This window comes from Rhinoderma darwinii, chromosome 7 (genome assembly GCF_050947455.1).
Source record: "Rhinoderma darwinii isolate aRhiDar2 chromosome 7, aRhiDar2.hap1, whole genome shotgun sequence".
NCBI classification, from domain to species: Eukaryota; Metazoa; Chordata; class Amphibia; order Anura; family Rhinodermatidae; genus Rhinoderma; species Rhinoderma darwinii.
The window spans coordinates 32,473,675-32,492,209 of NC_134693.1; the positions used below are offsets into that span (position 1 = coordinate 32,473,675).

Here is an 18,535-nt window from a genome sequence, read left to right on the forward strand (position 1 = left end):
ATTGATTCCTATGACTCTTGCAGGTAATGATTATTTTATGTTGCGGTTTTTACACATCAAGCAACAAGACTCACCCACGATTAGGCCACGTTCACATGCGGCAGAATTTTTCTGCTTCAAATGTTGGTGCAGATTCGGGAAAATTACGCAACGAATCTGCAGCAACATTTGACAGGTAATTCAGACGTTGCGGATATCACAGCGGACTTGCCACAGATTTCAGTTTTTGCATTGCAAAGGCTGAAATCCGCAGTGTAATTCTGCTGCTTCTCCGCAACATAATGAGCATGCTGCGGAGGGGAAATTCTGCACAACAGCCTGATTTCCAAACAGTTATTTTCCGCAACGTCTCAACTAAGTTTCCTAAAAATGTATAGAAACAAATGTAAAAACCGGCTGCTGCAGAATTCCACTGCGGACTGTCCACAGCAGAATTCAACAGCAATTCCGACACGTCTGAACATGGCCTTAGCGTGTCTGACAGGGAACAGCAATTTTAGGAAAAGCCCAAACCATATAACCTTATTAAAACAAATACTGGAGATATTGTAATTCATATTTCTCAAATATTATCCCAATTACAAAATTTGCATCTGCTTCTAAACAGCCACCCTTCTCGAACTATTGAGCATAACATTCTGCTATTGAGAAACGCACACAGCTAGCTCCAGAAACACACAGCGATAAAGGGCTAACACATGCATAAACCTACTCCGCAACCTACACACACACAATGAACTGTCTAGGCTTGAAACCCAACTCAACATGATCTCTAGCAGTAAAAATATATCACACCAGAAGTAATGTATTTAGTTTATTCTTTTTTTCTGCTTGATTGCAGGGATTAATATTTATTTATTTACAAGTCTAAGCCTTTTCATACTTTAAATGATTGATTTCTATTATTTCAAAATACAGTGCTATTATGTAACATTGAAAACCCAAAGTAAAGCGTAGAATTTTCACCACACAGGGTTTGCTTTCCTTGCTGGGCTTTTATAATGCAAAGTAGCCAGGTCACTACAGTATAATGATATGGGCTTAGAATTGAGTGGTGTCCTGTATGATGAGTGGCAGCAGTAAACTTGGTATCAAAAGACAAGCAATGCAATGCTGTTCCGGGTACGTCATTTTAGCTAGGTCAATATATAAATTCTATGCTCTAGGCTTAGGTGATGGATAATTTCTTCTCAATGGGGGGAAGTCATTCCGGATACATACATAATTGGAAATCATGATGCACCAGCTGATTTTTGCCAGTGCAGCGAGCGCCGATCACTGAGACATCGTTGATCGGCGCCCGTTTGCTCCTGTCACAAGGAGCTATGTATGGGGGCGAGCGGTTGTTACTCCGATCGCTCGTCCCCATACATTATTATGATGTCGGCAGCGTGTTTCCCTGTTTTTAACAGGGAGATGTGTTGCCGACAATGATAATATTTTACTTTTTTACAACGATACGATCAGCAGATGAACGAGCGTTTGCTCATTTATCTGCTGATCGGCTGCCTGTTTACACAGGGCAATTATCGGCAATGAGCGATCTATGAACGAATGTTTGCCCGATAAAACCCTCTTAAGGCTTATATTCCACCAAAATGCACATACTGTAAATTTAGCCTAATGATATGTTACACAGCATTATAGGAGGGAATATAAGAAGTGTGTGTTGTCCATGAAATGGGGTTCAATGTGTTTATAGTAGTAGGGATTCATCGGGATAGGAAAATGTTTGCAAGAAGTCATCTCATGGAAAAAAGGTTGGGAACAAATGCAATGTCTAGCAAAAAAAAGATGGATCTCTCACTGAAGACATATCCACTATTACATGAAAATTAATTTTTAAAGCACTGGCTAAAACAGAATATAATTTTAAGTACCTTAACTTTGCTTGAATTTGGTTAAAGAGTCCATTTATCCATTGAACAAATTTAATACAATATCGCGACATGCTAGAAAAACCCTTGACAGTCTGCAACTCACACCATAACCACTGGGTGGCCACACATAGACACAGATGTCATAGACATCTCATGATGGAGTATCGCGAAATCATGTTTTATTTTAAACCTGGTCATCTTATGCCACACATCTCAAAATATGTTGAGATATGAGGAGAGGTGAGAAAGGTCATATCTGTACTTTTTCCTATTTCATTCAACACATTGTTTACCAGCATTTCCTAATTATTAAAACATGTCAAAACATTTAACCCAATCACATGAGATCACTTCCTCCCATGGTATGACCCCTCATGGAAGAATTACAGCTGTCAATCATGTATATAAAGTAAATTCGTGTTATCTAGAGCGTCAAACCCCTTTATTATTACTATATTGTTTTTACATTATAAACATATAATATAGTGAGTAAAAAATGTTGCTCTCAGGAAATACTTGTTCATCAGGAGCACCAAATAGAAACAGAAATGCAGGAGGTATTAATAAGTAACATGCCATTAGACATGTAAATATAGGAGAGACTGTAAATCAGGACATAGGTGAAAATAAAGATTGTTTCTATATTGTGCTTACATTTTGTTTGTGCTTTGTGGATTTTTTGGGGTCTTTTGTTCTTTTAAATGTGGAATTCTATATTTATGCCTTCACGTACTAATATAGTATTACAATAATATAGAATTATTATATAATATAGTAAAACAATATACTGTATACATTTTTTAAATGATCTTATTTAAGGATCTTATAGGGTATTATTTTTGCAGCATATTTTAGAATCGAAAAAAATGCAATTAGAAAATTGATACTAGAATGAGGGAAACGTTGAAAAAAACTATCTATGGATTTTTCAATGATGGGTGAATTTCCAGCACCATACTTCCTGCATATAAGACAATAGAGGCTTTAATATAATATTTGTTTCAGCCTTCATTATCTAATATAAGGGAAACATATCTCTGTAGGGCTTATTCACACGAACGTTGTATACGTCCGTGTGACAGCCGTTAAAACAACGGCCGTCACAAGGACGCATGTATTTCAATGGAGCCGTTGACACAGTCATTGTTTTATCGGACTGCATGAAGGGTCCGTTGAAAAGTAGAAAATGTCCTATTTTCGTCCGTTTTCATGAATCCCTCGATAGACTGGAGTCTATGAGGGATCCGTCAAAACGGGTCCTGCACGGGTGCAACTCGGACGTAAAAAAAAATTGCTGTTTTTCACGTCCGAGTTTGCACTCGTTTGTGTGAATAAGCCCTAAGACTGCGTTCACACGTTGAAAAGTCTATCTGATAATGTGTATGTTTATATCCAAAATGCTTGAAAACTACATAAATGTCTTGTAGATTCCTGGACAAAATAATTTTCCTGTAGTATAATTTTAGAGTTTTTAGACTTACCCAGACAGAACACCAAGGACTAGATTGAGGACAAAGAAAGACCCAATAATAATGAGAGGAATAAAGTACAGCCAGTTCCAGGTGGGTCCTAAGGCATCATTGGCCTACAAAGTAATAATAAAAGATAAAGTGAGTCAATACATGAAAACAACATCTCCTTAAAGATCAAGATTTGATTATTTTTCAGCCGGCCAAATAAACATAATGGTGGCTTTTAGTGTCCCAACTTCTCATGAGTAAATGTTGCATCTTCATCCAACGATATCCAAGACAACAGCTACACAAACATGGCAGAAGTATTTGCTGTAACAACAATATTGACAATGGGACTACAACATACTGTAACCTCTGCTGTATAAGGCCTCATGCACACGGCCGTGCCCATAATCAAAGCCCGTGATTTCGAGCATGGCCGGCCGCTGACGTCCGTGCGCCGCATTTTTGTGCCATGCTCCCATACAAATTATGGGAGCACGGGCCGCAAAATCCGAAAAGTAGGACATGCTCCATATTTCCCGGTACGGTTCTACGGCACGGACACCTTTCCATATCGCTATGGAAAGGTGTCCGCGGCCAATAGAACCGGGCGGGTCCATAATTGCGGATCGTATTGTGGTCCTTAATTACGGAGGTTTTCCATGGTCGTGTGCATGGGGCCTAACCCCAACCAAAAATGCCGGGATTAGACCCCTATGTGAAAATAAAGCAGAATTACATGTGGATTTTTCTGGCTGGTATGACCAACATTAACCAAAAATCCTTTTTGAACACAGGTAAAAAGATAAAATCGACAGTCCACTACCCCAGTACATCTTCACTGACTTGATCTCAGTTTCTTAGATTATTACTGTTAGATTATTCATAGCTTTCCACTAGACTATGAGTGAATTTGCCAAGAAAGAAACACATGCAAGAATTCGACAACTCTTGAAAAACATGTCTCCTATCTAAAAAGATTAATAGGAATATGTATTTGGTGAATTAAATATTTAATTTTGAGCACAGGTCTGGTTCTATTTTACTGTTTGGACGGCTATACAGGTCAACTTAATCTTTTACGTGAAATTAAAAATGCACCACCTTTATGGTAATATGATAATAATCTATATTTTTTAAAATTACTTTGTTCAAATAAAACACCACAAATTTCCCTCTATCAGGTAGAAGAACAAAACAAAAACATTCATTAAATCACAAGTTCATTCTTCAGTGTAAGGCCTCAAACACATGAAATCTATGGGGTCATACTGTGTCGTCCTATGCTTCCGATTTCATAGAGAAACATAAGAATGGTCCCACTTCTAATACCGACAATTCAACAATTTATGACAATTATAATTGTATAATATTAAAATTATAATCCAACCAGCAGGTTGAGGAGGTGGGAGGAAAATGTCACATTAATTAATGGTACAGTCCAAATGTCACCGATCACTTCACTTTCAGATCATTTTACTATCGGTGACTTTAGCATATTATTTTCAGACCAAAAGGCATCTGAAAAGTAAAAGAATGAAGAAGATAAATAGGTACGGATGTAGCCATCTTTATCTTGACTCTGATAACTTGTTGCCGCGTGATATCACACACCAAAAGCCATTGAAAATGTTAAGAAAAAGGTTCTTGACACTGTGTATTTAGAGGGGTTTTCCCATGAGAGACATTTATGACATATCCACAGAATATGTCAGAAATGTCAGAAAGATGCGGGTCCCACCTCTGGGACACGTACCTATATCCGAAACTGGCCCCCTAAACCCTGTTCTGCCACTCTGTGTTGTGGCTGAACCAGGTGAATTCCGACCATCAAAAAGGTTATATGGTCGGGAGTTCAGAAAACAGCATAGCTCACTGAGCTACGCTGTTTCAGTAAGTCCCATGGAACTGAATGGTAGTTACGGAAACAGTGTAGCTCGCAAGCTATGCTGCTTCCATAACTGCCATTCACTACTATGGGAGTTACGGAAACAGCGTAGCTCAGCGAGCTACGCTGTTTATGTAACTCACAACTACATAACCTGGAAGTGGCCGGGAGGCAGCGAGAGCAGACAAAGCTAGAACGGGGTTTAGGGGGCACCGTTCCGGAGATAAGTGCGGGTCCCAGAGGTGGGACCCGTATCTATCTTACATTTATGACATATTCTGTGGAAAACCCATTTAATGCGTTAAAGTTCAAGATAAAGATGGCTACATCTGTAAATTGTAGACGCCAATCAGAGGCGTAACTAGGAAAGACTGGGCCCCATAGCAAACTTTTGACTGGGGCCTCCCCTCCCCTGGGTGTCACACAACCCCCCCCCCCCTTGTAGATAGTGCCTTTTTTACAAACACCCCCTTTTGATAACGCCATACAGCCCCCCTGTAGATAACGCCATACAGCCCCCTTTGTAGATATATACAGAGGGGGCTGTATGGCGCTATCTACAGAGGGGGCTGTATGGCGTTATCTACAGAGCGGGCTGTATGGCGTTATCTACAGAGGGGGCTGTATGGCGTTATCTACGGGGGGCTGTATGGCGTTATCTACGGGGGGGGGCTGTATGGCGTTATCTACGGGGGGACTGTATGGCACTATCTACAGGGGGGGGCTGTACACATGTATCCCGTATCCTGTGGATATCCTGTGGAGAGGGGATACATGTCTTTTGTTTAATGGCAGAGCTATGGAGATACCTCCCTGCTCTGCCGTAGTGTTCAGTGGCGTCCCGCTGTAGCAGCCATAGCGGCTGCTAGTGGAGCCTCCGGCCATAGTGGGGGCCTGTGCCAGCGGGCGACACGGGCCCCCTCATGCCGCGGGCCCCGTAGCAGCCGCTACTGCTGCTACGGCGGTAGTTACGCCACTGACGCCAATGTATGCGCTTATGTGTGTATATGGGAAGGAATACATCATGACTGTGTAAATAAAGTTGATGAAGGAAAGTTTACAGGACAAACTTTGTCATCTCATATGTTTCCGTGTGGCCCTAAAGATCTGGTCACACTGATCACAGCTACAGGGACAGATGTCACACCCATGAATCCATGAGTACAAAGGGTTTTCGCTTAATCACAACCAAAATCTTTAAAATGTGTTAAAGAGGCTCTGTCACCAGATTATAAGTGCTCTATCTCCTACATAATCGGATCGGCGCTGTAATGTAGATAACAACCGTGGTTTTTATTTTGAAAAACGATAATTTTTTTTAGCAAGTTATGAGCAATTTTAGATTTATGCTAATTAGTTTCTTAATAGACAACTGGGCGTGTTTTTAATTTTGACCAAGTGGGTATTGTACAGAGGATTGTATGACGCTGACCAATCAGTGACCAATCAGCATCATACACTTCTTATTGTTCCAGCCCATTGTTACAGTGTGATTGTGCAGTGAAAGAAGCTGGGCAGGAACAATGAGAAGTGTATGATGCTGATTGGTCACTGATTGGTCAGCATCATACACTTTTCTGTACAACGCCCACTTGGTCAAAAGTAAAAACAGTTGCCCAGTTGTCTATTAAGAAATGAATTAGCATAAATCTAAAATTGTTCTTAACTTGCTCAAAAATTATCGTTTTTCAAAATAAAAACCACTGCTGTTATCTACATTCCAGCGCCGATCAGATTATGTAGGAGATAGGGCACTTATAATCTGGTGACAGAGCCTCTTTAAATTCACTATTAGCAAATTACTGTAATTCCATGAATGCTGATGATTTATTAACATTGTGCCATATGTGTATAACATTTTAGCAACAATTAAGGTACCCAATAACGCTTTTTATCTACCAGCAATTATTCCTCTGCGACTACAGTGACTTTCTGCTAACTCTTTATAGAATCGTGTTATGTAATGTCATGAGTAATGGCTTAGTAGTTTATGTTTCTGCTGAGTAGCAATAAGGGGCCCTAGCAAAAATCAACAAAAATGTGTGAAGCCAAAAAGACACTAAAGACCAACAATACATAAATGTAGTTTAGGAAACATCTCTACATACAATCTATACCATTACATTATTTCCGTAATTTCTATTGTTTTTGAGGATTATTCCATAATTTACATTAGGGTAAATTCTATTGTAAAAGAAGTAGACTACTTTTCTATTACTTCTCTGACAGTATACATCATTAGGCTAGATAAAGTATACAGCTTTAGGTTTGGAAGTTTCATGGCTGCCGCTTGCCCTATAGGATGTTTCAAGGGCCCACAAAAGTAGTTACTTTGGAGGCCCTTGTAACTTTACATGTGGGTAAAGCGCTAACCATGAAGATTTCTAGACTAATGCTTTATATTAGCAAATGTTAGAAGAGGTAAGGCTTCTTTCACATTTGCGTCAGGGTTCCGTTCAGGCGTTCCGTCTGAGCTTTCTAACAGAACGGAACCCTGACTGAAACAAACGGAAACCATAAGTTTTCCGTTTGCATCACCATTGATTGCAATGGTGACGGATCTGGTGCAAATGGTTACCGTTTGTCTCAGTTGTGCAAGGGTTCCGTCGTTTTGATGGAACCAATACCGTAGTCGACTAATCAATGGTGATGTAAACGGAAACCTACGATATCCGTTTGCTTCAGTCAGGGTTCCGTTCATGGACTCCCCTGACAGAAAGCTCAGACAGACCCCCTGAACTAAGCCCTGACGCAGATGTGAACAAAGCTAAGTAGTAAAGAAAACTGGGTACATAATGTAAATATTCTTCTCCAGTTTTCTCAACATACCTGCAATGTTTAAAAAATTTAAAGTGATGGAATATAAAGTACCACAAATAAAACTAAACGTTTTTATAATCCTTTTTTAGTATTTATATATATATATATATATATATATATATATATATATATATATATATATATATATATATACCCAGATGTACCCAGATTTTAAAAAAATACTTATAGTCAAACTCTGGGCAGTTTTTCACGATTAGGCACCTATAATTATGAGTAATATAATGATAAAAATAATCGAACAAAATTATGAAATTATGGCAGATGTCAATAACAAAAATGACTGATGGATAAAAACCCAGAAATAGGCTGACACATTGACAAAGCGCACTTTATACTAAGCATAATATTCTAAGCAATGCTTGTGATAATCAACATAATGTTCACATTGACTATTAAAGATGAAAAACCATAGGCCAAGTCATTGCAGCCATACAATATGAATGCAGTGAGATGATCACATCGACTGGGCACAATGCCCTCACACTCCTCCTCTTCTCCTCTAAGTGCTGACATAGAACGCACAGCCTCCTAATGATGAGCAGCATGGGAGCGCAGCTGCTCACGGCTTAGCTGACACTCATGAGTCGTTGCCAACACACATTCAGAGGCCAATTACATTAATTAACATGGGGAGAAAAAGGGGAGTGGAGAGCTGGGTGGGTTTCGAGATAAAGTGCAATGAATGAGGACATGCAGGAAAAAAGCCTGTTCCATGACTCAGGTTCATGCTGGGTGATATGGCACCGGTAGAAGACTCAATTATAAACTTGCGGTAATCTTATTCAAGATTGAAAAGAGAAAAAAGGATCCTGAAGATTTCTAAACAGACTTCTAACTAAAGCTCCAGCTCATTCACATATAAGTCGCGTCTGGACAGTTGTCTGAGCCGGACACAACTCAATGAAAACTTGTATCTGGCATCCATAGCATAAAATATTTCTGTATCCGGCTTGGGGAGATGTCCAGCGTGGCAACTAATGCAATCAGACACAAAAATTACCCAATGGGATCACTTTGTCATCAGTCTCCCTCTGGTATTTTTGTACTACGCCAGAGAGAAAAGCGACTGAAGGGTTTGGATATATGTGAACGGGCCCTTTGATCAAATTAGGATGCAACTTCTTTGTAATATAGTTTTCCCTGTTTTCACTTTTTCATATATTTTTTGTTAGTCTGTGATGGAAATTGTCAGCAAGTAGGCTAAATGCTGATGACAGATTTTATTACTAAGTCATGAGGTCTGGATAATGTTATTAATCTCTTATAATACAGCATTAGGCATTCAAAGAACTAAACATATGATACACATAATAATGGCTTCTGGTTAAAGGTTTCCAGACTAAAGATTTTCTTCACCCCTAATAGGGCTTATTAGACATCATAGGGAGGTCCCCTTATTTTGCCCCCTAGAACTGTTAATCACTCACGTTTCTATCATAGTGTAGTAGAATAGGTTGGTCAATTTTCTTGATGGTGACATATTTGTATATTTTTGAAACTGTAGCAATACTGCTTAACTATTTGGGAACCACGGAACATGTTCAAATGGAACAAATTGCGCTGAAAAAATGGTGTTCAGGTTGAATGCTATAGTTACAATTTCTCAAACTTTTTTTCGGACACTTGTGAAGTGTGTTAAAAAGGCTATGTGGCTTAATATGCTATCTGACCAAAAGTTTGTGGACCATCACACTTATAAACCATGGGCATTATTATGGAATTGGGCCCTTTTTTTATTGCTCTAATAACCTCCATTATTCTGGGAAGGCTTTCCCCAAGATTTTGGATTGGGACTGTGGGAATTAATGCCCATTCAGCAAAAAAGGGGATTTTGAGGTTAGGAACTGATGTTGGACCAGAACATCTGCCTTGCAATCGGCATTACAATTCATCTGAAACTAGAAACTCCTGTGTCGCAGGCAGTGGTTCTTCTCATTGAGCTACTTGTGATGCTGGACAGTTCCACTGCTGAATTTATTATCTAGGTTCTCTTGATGCTTGCTTCTTCTTGCCTTGATTATCTGATTAGTCTCATCATTATGGCTTCCTATATAAACCTCACACTTGCACCTTCTCCTTCCCAGATAATTGAGTTTCCTGCTTTAATCTAGTTTATTGCTGCCTTACTGTACAAACGACTGCTTATTTTATTACCACCCATTTTCCCAAATTATTTCAGCCACTGGACTCCAAATCTGATTCCAGACCTTAACACCAACGCTTGGCATTGCGCATGGTGATCTGAGGCTTGTGTGCAGCTTGAAATCCAATTCATGAAGCTCCAATGCACAGTTCTTGTGCTAATATCCCTTTCTAAAGCATTTTGGAACTCTGTAGGAGGTAATGCAACAGAAGATAGTTGAATTTTACGCACCACGCACTTTAGCACTTGATGGCCTTGCTCTGTGGGTTTGAGTGGTCTACTGCTTTGTGGCTGACAAGTTGTTACTTGTATACTTTACAATAATAGCACTTAAAGAGGCTCTGTCACCAGATTTTGCAACCCCTATCTGCTATTGCAGCAGATCGGCGCTGCAATGTAGATTACAGTAACGTTTTTATTTTTAAAAAACGAGCATTTTTGGCCAAGTTATGACCATTTTTGTAGTTATGCAAATGAGGCTTGCAAAAGTCCAAGTGGGTGTGTTGAAAAGTAAAAGTCCAAGTGGGCGTGTATTATGTGCGTACATCGGGGCGTTTTTAATACTTTTACTAGCTGGCCGTTCTGATGAGAAGTATCATCCACTTCTCTTCAGAACGCCCAGCTTCTGGCAGTGCAGATCTGTGACGTCACTCACAGGTCCTGCATCTTGTCGGACACATCGGCACCAGAGGCTACAGTTGATTCTGCAGCAGCATCAGCGTTTGCAGGTAAGTAGCTACATCGACTTACCTGCAAACGCTGATGCTGCTGCAGAATCAACTGAAGCCTCTGGTGCCGATGTGTCCGACACGATGCAGGACCTGTGAGTGACGTCACAGATCTGCACTGCCAGAAGCTGGGCGTTCTGAAGAGAAGTAGATGATACTTCTCGTCAGAGCGCCCAGCTAGTAAAAGTATTAAAAACGCCCCGATGTACGCACATAATACACGCCCACTTGGACTTTTACTTTTCAACACACCCACTTGGACTTTTGCAAGCCTCATTTGCATAACTACAAAAATGGTCATAACTTGGCCAAAAATGCTCGTTTTTTAAAAATAAAACGTTACTGTAATCTACATTGCAGCGCCTATCTGCTGCAATAGCAGATAGGGGCTGCAAAATCTGGTGACAGAGCCTCTTTAAAGTTATTTGAGACATATGTAGAAAATCTGAAATTGAACAGACTGACAGTGCCACGTCTAAAGTCACTGAGCTCTTCAGTACGACCCATACTGCTACCAATGTTTGCCTATAAAGATTGCATGGCAATTTTATGTACCTGTTTGAAATGGGTGCTGCTATAACAACTGAACTCAATATTTAGAAAGGATGTTCACGTAGTTTTGGACATAAAGAGTATCAGCATACAGTACGACTTATATAAAAGAAAATCCTGCCACTTTTGGGGTTTGCGATGCACGAATTGGCAAAACGGCGACCAATAGCCGCCATTTTACAGTTTAGAAAAAGTAAGAGGGGAGAAGAGGAGAGAAAATAATTCCATACTCAACTGGTTCCTGCCGACCTCCTGACATAACGTTGTTGTCCCATGAGAACGCTACGACGCATCCCTAGCGGCCTCCTGAGATTACTTTGTTTTGTCCCATGTGATCTCTGCAGCCAATCACAGGCTGCAATGGTCACATAGGACATAACTATGCCATCCCAGGAGGCCACCAGGGATGCGTCACAGCCGTGGTCATATGGAATAAAACAATGTCATTTCAGGAGGCCTGCAGAGATGTGTCGCTAGGGGAGAACAAGGGGGGTAAGTATGTATTTTTAATTATTTTAAGGATGGAAACACAAGTGCCCTGATTGCCTATTTGACTCTGATGTCTTCTAGAATTGTATACAACTTGAATACAGTCCATGAAGACATCAGACAGAGCAATTGAGCAGAGCGAGTCGCGTCAATTTTTTTTCGGATCGAAACAAATCAGACAACTGATTCTATAGAATCAGTCCCGGAATTAATTTCACCGATTTCGCTCATCCCTAACTGCCACTTTTGTACTTGGATTATAAATTACACTTGTAGAGGTTTTATGTTAGGAAACATGTATTTATAACAAGCCTCTTATAGGTTACCCTTTCAATTCTAGCCAATTACTCCTACTGTCACTTATTGATGTATCTTGTTTATCTATTCATCCCTTTTGTTTGTCTCAGTCTTTAATGCTTTTCCTCTAACCCTTTAATTATGTAAATGTTTTACGTCTTTGTAGTAACTCAGTTGGTATCATAGTCTTTCCAGGGTTTAGCAGTTATTTTTTTTAGCCAGAATTCTTTGTTTTTAGATGTTCACAGTTTCTGTTTATGGGGAAGCCTAGCCGTACACCGATGTACCAGGATGCCAGGACAAAGGACAAAGGCAAGTCAAATTTTCATTCATAGAAAATCCTGACAAAATTACAGTTTGCAGTTGTTTTCTAAAAAGCAAATTATAAACTGAGAAATACTTCCAGTTGACAGAAAAATGTCAATATCTCTGTAAGTAAAGCTAATACAATTACCAAACTTTACTGCTAACTTCTGGATGCTAATACACAGGAATTATCAAGTACTGGGTGAAATTTAAATGTCTGATCTCTGATTTCACATATACAGTGTGCTACTATTGTTTTGTCACACACATTGTAGAGTATCAATATTTTATGACTTAAAGGCTTATGTACACGTTCGGAAGCAATTTTTATTATTAATATTATTATTACTAAATGAATGTGTTATGTGCAACTTTCAAATTGACATTTATGCAATTTTTTTTTACGTTTTAGTTTTTATGTATCCTGTATACATAGAAGCTGTATCGTTCTCTCTCAGCTGAATCCGTCAGTTCAGCTGAACTGACGGCTCAGCTGAAAGCAGGTTCTGCGTGTCTTTGACACACAGGATTCAGATACTATTGATCACATTTAAAGAGGCTCTGTCACCAGATTTTGCAACCCCTATCTGCTATTGCAGCAGATAGGCGCTGCAATGTAGATTACAGTAACGTTTTTATTTTTAAAAAACAAGCATTTTTGGCCAAGTTATGACCATTTTTGTAGTTATGCAAATGAGGCTTGTAAAAGTCCAAGTGGGTGTGTTTAAAAGTAAAAGTCCAAGTGGGCGTGTATTATGTGCGTACATCGGGGCGTTTTTAATACTTTTACTAGCTGGGCGCTCTGAAGAGAAGTATCATCCACTTCTCTTCACAACGCCCAGCTTCTGACAGTGCAGATCTGTGACGTCACTCACAGGTCCTGCATCGTGACGGCCACATCGGCACCAGAGGCTACAGTTGATTCTGCAGCAGCATCAGCGTTTGCAGGTAAGTCGATCTTACCTGCAAACGCTGATGCTGCTGCAGAATCAACTGTAGCCTCTGGTGCCGATGTGGCCGTCACGATGCAGGACCCGTGAGTGACGTCACAGATCTGCACTGTCAGAAGCTGGGCGTTCTGAAGAGAAGAGGATGTTACTTCTCTTCAGAGCGCCCAGCTAGTGAAAGTATTAAAAACGCCCCGATGTACGCACATAATACACGCCCACTTGGACTTTTACTTTTAAACACACCCACTTGGACTTTTGCAAGCCTCATTTGCATAACTACAAAAATGGTCATAACTTGGCCAAAAATGCTCGTTTTTTAAAAATAAAAACGTTACTGTAATCTACATTGCAGAGCCTATCTGCTGCAATAGCAGATAGGGGTTGCAAAATCTGGTGACAGAGCCTCTTTAAGTTAGATGTGATTGTTATTAGCTGGATCCTGTTTGTCAGAGACACGCAGGACCCACCCTCAGCCGAGCTGTAAATTCAACTAAACTAACAGATATGGCTAAAAGAGAGAACAAAACGCCTTCTAGGTATAACAGGATATATAGAAACAATTTATTAAAATGTAAAAAATAAAAAAAATAAAAATCGATTTCAAAGTTGCATAAAAACACATAACACATTCTTTTAATACAAAAATAATAATAATTTGCTTCCAAAGGTGTACATAGCCTTTAATGTGAGTAAATATTGTTTCTTATGATAGGAGCAAGTGGCTATGTATAGGTGATCAAGGCTATCAAGGCTATTCATTATAAGTACAAGGTAACCATAGAAATGTTGCTTCTCTATACACACACCCAACATGACACAGTATTAATTGGCTTGGTGAGGAATTCTATCCAACATCAAGGTACAGACGTGGTTATTCTTTTAGTGACAAGCGCCCATATAATGGAACCCAAAGATTATTTATTATGATATGGTCAAATGAAATTACATATTATTATTCAGGAATGAGGACAATATCTAATCCTGGTTGAAAGGGAGAGATTGTAAATTCTAACTGTCATCTTCTGTCAGTTTTTTATACTACACTCCTCAACATTGAAAATGTAACACCAAGAAGGAAACGTTTTGTAATTGTGGAAATCACAGGATCGATAGACATGTTATTGATATGCAAATGCTAAAAAAAATGGAAACAAAATAATCCAAACATCTTATTTATTCAGTATGGAATAAGAGCGCCACACACAGAAATACACGCACTTACACGCCTTGGCATGCTATCAATGAGGTTATTAATGGCTGTCTGAGGTATGTTATGCCACGCTGAATGCACTTGGGCACGCAAATCATCAAGATTGGCTGCTGTTAACTCCTTTTACAATTGCCAACTAATGACAATCCAGATGTGTTCAATGGGAGACGCTGCCGTACCACTGGTTCCACGAACAAATCAATGTAATGCCGAGCAGTTAGTGTACCTGAAATGCAAACTAGGGGGTCCGGCTACCTTACATTATGCCACTCCACACAATAATGCCAGAAGTAGGACCAGTGTGACATTTCCATGAGAAGGTCTTTACATGGCATTGCCCACGTGGTCTCCAGACCAATCTCCGGCTATCATTGCATCCAAGAAAAAGCAGGTCTCATCGCTGAAGAGGATAGACCTCCATTCCAGCCTCCATTGCCGTTTTGCTGCGCACCATGATAGCCTTTGAGAGCGCTGGCGTGTGGTCAATTGAACAACTGTAGCTGGAAGTCTGGCTTATAGCAACATTGATTGCCGCCTTAGGCTTGGGATGTGACGTCCAATTTCACTTGTAGTACAGAATGGATCCCTACGCGCCAGTCTTCCAATCAGACGATCCGTCCGTACAGAGATTCGCCTCCTTGTACCTTTTGCTGTCAATCCCGCTCGTTTTTGTTGTTCTTCTCACAACCTCCAGGACACACAACGTTGAACAGGGCTAACATCTCGGCCTAGGCGCATAGCGATCTGCCGGAGTGATCAACAAAGGTTTCTCAGTTCAAGGATTCTGTCCCTCTCAGTTTGTGACAATTGGCGATAACTGGCACGTCGACAAAAAGGAGGCATTGCATAGTTATCCCACATGTTTGAGGTTTCATGTTGCTAAAAAAACTTTGCTTTCAATCTGGTTTTATGCCCTTCTCACATGCCACTGGTTGTAGCTAGATGCTTGAAAATTGGATAATTTGCAGATCTTAGCGACACCTGCTACTTCCTCGATTTGCATAACCTTACAGCTTGCCCTTCTTGGTGTGGCAATTTCAATGTTGAGGAGTGTATATTATTTATGCCATGTAATGTCTTGTAATGTTTTATTTTATTCTAATTTCTAGCAGTGTTTCAACGATATCAGGCAGGTAGTTTGCAGATACAATTTGCTTCAGTAACTGATCAAGTGTTTAACAGTGTAGCAATAGTCATGTATAGCAGTTGTCTGCAACCTCTGGCTATTGCAAAACTACAACTGTAAACATGGCAACATGACCACCGATTGTCAGAGCCGAAATTAGGGGTGTGCAATCTGCACAGAGCACAGCAGCTGCCCAGGCTGAACGGGTCGTCCCAGTGGGCCTGGTACTTCAGCTTTGCGACCACTATAACAATATTATTTACACATTGCATGGCACTGTTATTATATTACTTTATGCATGGAGCGGTTATCTGGTCACTGTATGTTGCTATTATTTGAGCATTTTAAGGTTGATTTTATTTTAGACATTCTGTGCCTTTGCTACTTAGGCACTGTAAAGTACATTGTTGTTGCAGTCTATGTTGGTTGAGACACTGTATAGCACTGTATTCAACTATATGGAAATGCTATTTTGCCAATGTATGGCACTGTCATTTGGGCGTTATAAAGAAATATTTTCATTTGTCCAAAAATTCAGTGTCAAAAAATGATCACATACAGGAAATAAATATAAATATCACCCAATGTGTTAAAGTCCATAATGTATCCAGATGGATTCTTCCCGGTGCTTTTATGGTTCATTTGCAGAGACTTCACATGGAGGATAGATTAGCGTCTTACTACACCTGGTGCGATGTTTTGGGGGTTACTACGATTGTCACGTGCTTATGTCTATATAACGCTACATTGTTTCGGGACATAGGAAGTGTCTCATCTAGCATGTACACAATACCCTTGTGTTATTATTATTGGGGTCAAAATTGATATTATACCTACTGTTATTTGGGCACCATACTATATGACACTCTATGGTATGATTATTTGTTTACTGTAGGGGGGAGACCACAAATAATACATCATTGAACATCAGGTTCACCAAGTGCAGAGTAGTCTACCAAATAAAAGAAGAAGAGAACACATAGAACTGAGTATGGCTGAAGGATCAGACTACACAGGGTTTGTCTGCAGTCTGTAACCATGGAGACACTTAGGTTTACATGGAAGCTGTAGACACAAAACGATCAAGATGAGTAAGACAATTGTCAAAGCTGCCTAATTTTTTTTCTTCTAGATGCTTTAGAGGAATAAATGCATTAGTTGCAAAGCTAAACATTTCAAACTTTAATAAAACCGAATTTATATTTTGTTTTATCTTATTTTGGTCATGCATTAAGATGACAGTATTAAGCTCTCCAGAATTGATGTCTTGATACATCTGTAATATTTCCATATATATATATATATATATATATATATATATATATATATATATATATATATACTCTATGTGATTGAATTCTTGCACTGTCTAGCAGAAATACTAAGTGAGAGTTTAGTCAAGATTTTTTTTCTCTCATAAGGTAAGTTGCTACATGAGGAGAATGAATAGGACCATTCGCTGTCCTCACTGGGATCTGAGTATCTGAGGGATTTACACCTTGATAAGAAACACGTAGAGCACTGCAAAATAAAAGTACTTGGAATGGATGTGGACAAATATAAGCTCAGTGTAGAGGAGGCGTATGTACTAATATGAAACATTATGGAAGATTTATTTTTCAATTTCCAACAGTTTTCTAGTAGAAAAATGTTGCACATTTTGACGCACGCCTCTTTTGCAAAAAAAATTTAAACATTTTTTGTTTTTCCACTGCTCTTGCGACTATTCGAAAAAGCAACTGGATGCGATGGGCTACTCGCGGTCGGGCAGATTCACTATTATTTACATCAGAAATCTGCATAAATTAAAGTGGAAATCTATATAACCTCATAGCTGGCTTAGATTTCAATTTGTGGTGCACGGACAGCCTAAGATATGATAAATTTATTAAGAGACATGCGCCTCTTAATAAATTTGTTGTATCTTACCCCAGCGGTCTACTGTTTAAGACTGGCATGTGAAACGCCAGCCTTAGAAAATCTGTGCCATAGTATATGATGAATGCCCCATGAAGGCTGTGAATCAGTTGTGACACATGAGATTCCATATGTAATCCTATTGATGTCCTTTTTTGGGGGGTCGGTTTGCATTTTTTAATGGAAATCTAGTGTAGAATAAAAATCAAATATGTGATGTAAAAAAAAAAATTGTCATTTGATAGTATTTTGAATTCGTGCTGATGCAACAGTGTTAAGTTGGTTAATACAGTCCCATATGTCCCAACTCGAGGTAATGTGTTATTCGTGGTTTTGAGAAGATATACTGTATATAGTGAGTTATAGATGGTAAGGTGTTCGTAAAATTAGGATAACCCCTATGCATGTGCCCTGTAGCAGTGTTTTACACCTTTCCTACAACAAGTAATACCTATTTAAATAAATGACATCAAAGTACAGATGTTTCCTTCCTTACCTTTCCTCTTATCTCCAAATATCCTGAGATCTGTGGCATGAGATAAGCCCCTTTGAAAAAAAAATAGTTGCGATACTCTGTCACGAGATGTCTAAATTATATTTGTCTATGTGTGGCCACCCAGTGGTTTCGATGTGTGTTGCAGGCTGTCAAGGGTTTTGCTAGTATATTGTGATATTTGTTTTGAAATGACTTTATGAGAAAATAGTCTTTAAAGAAATTCAAGCAAAGGCATGGATACATCTGTACTTCCAA

At 39.4% G+C, this 18,535-nt stretch overlaps 1 protein-coding gene across 1 annotated transcript in view; it reads right to left on the minus strand.

The window, feature by feature from the left end:
- The window catches only part of CACNA1E (calcium voltage-gated channel subunit alpha1 E), a 468,864-nt gene that overhangs the window by 81,149 nt on the left and 369,180 nt on the right, over positions 1–18,535 (minus strand). Inside the window, exon 9 of the mRNA XM_075833132.1 lies at positions 3,362–3,465. Coding sequence (XP_075689247.1) covers positions 3,362–3,465 — 104 coding nt within the window. The remainder of the gene's footprint in view (positions 1–3,361; positions 3,466–18,535) is intronic.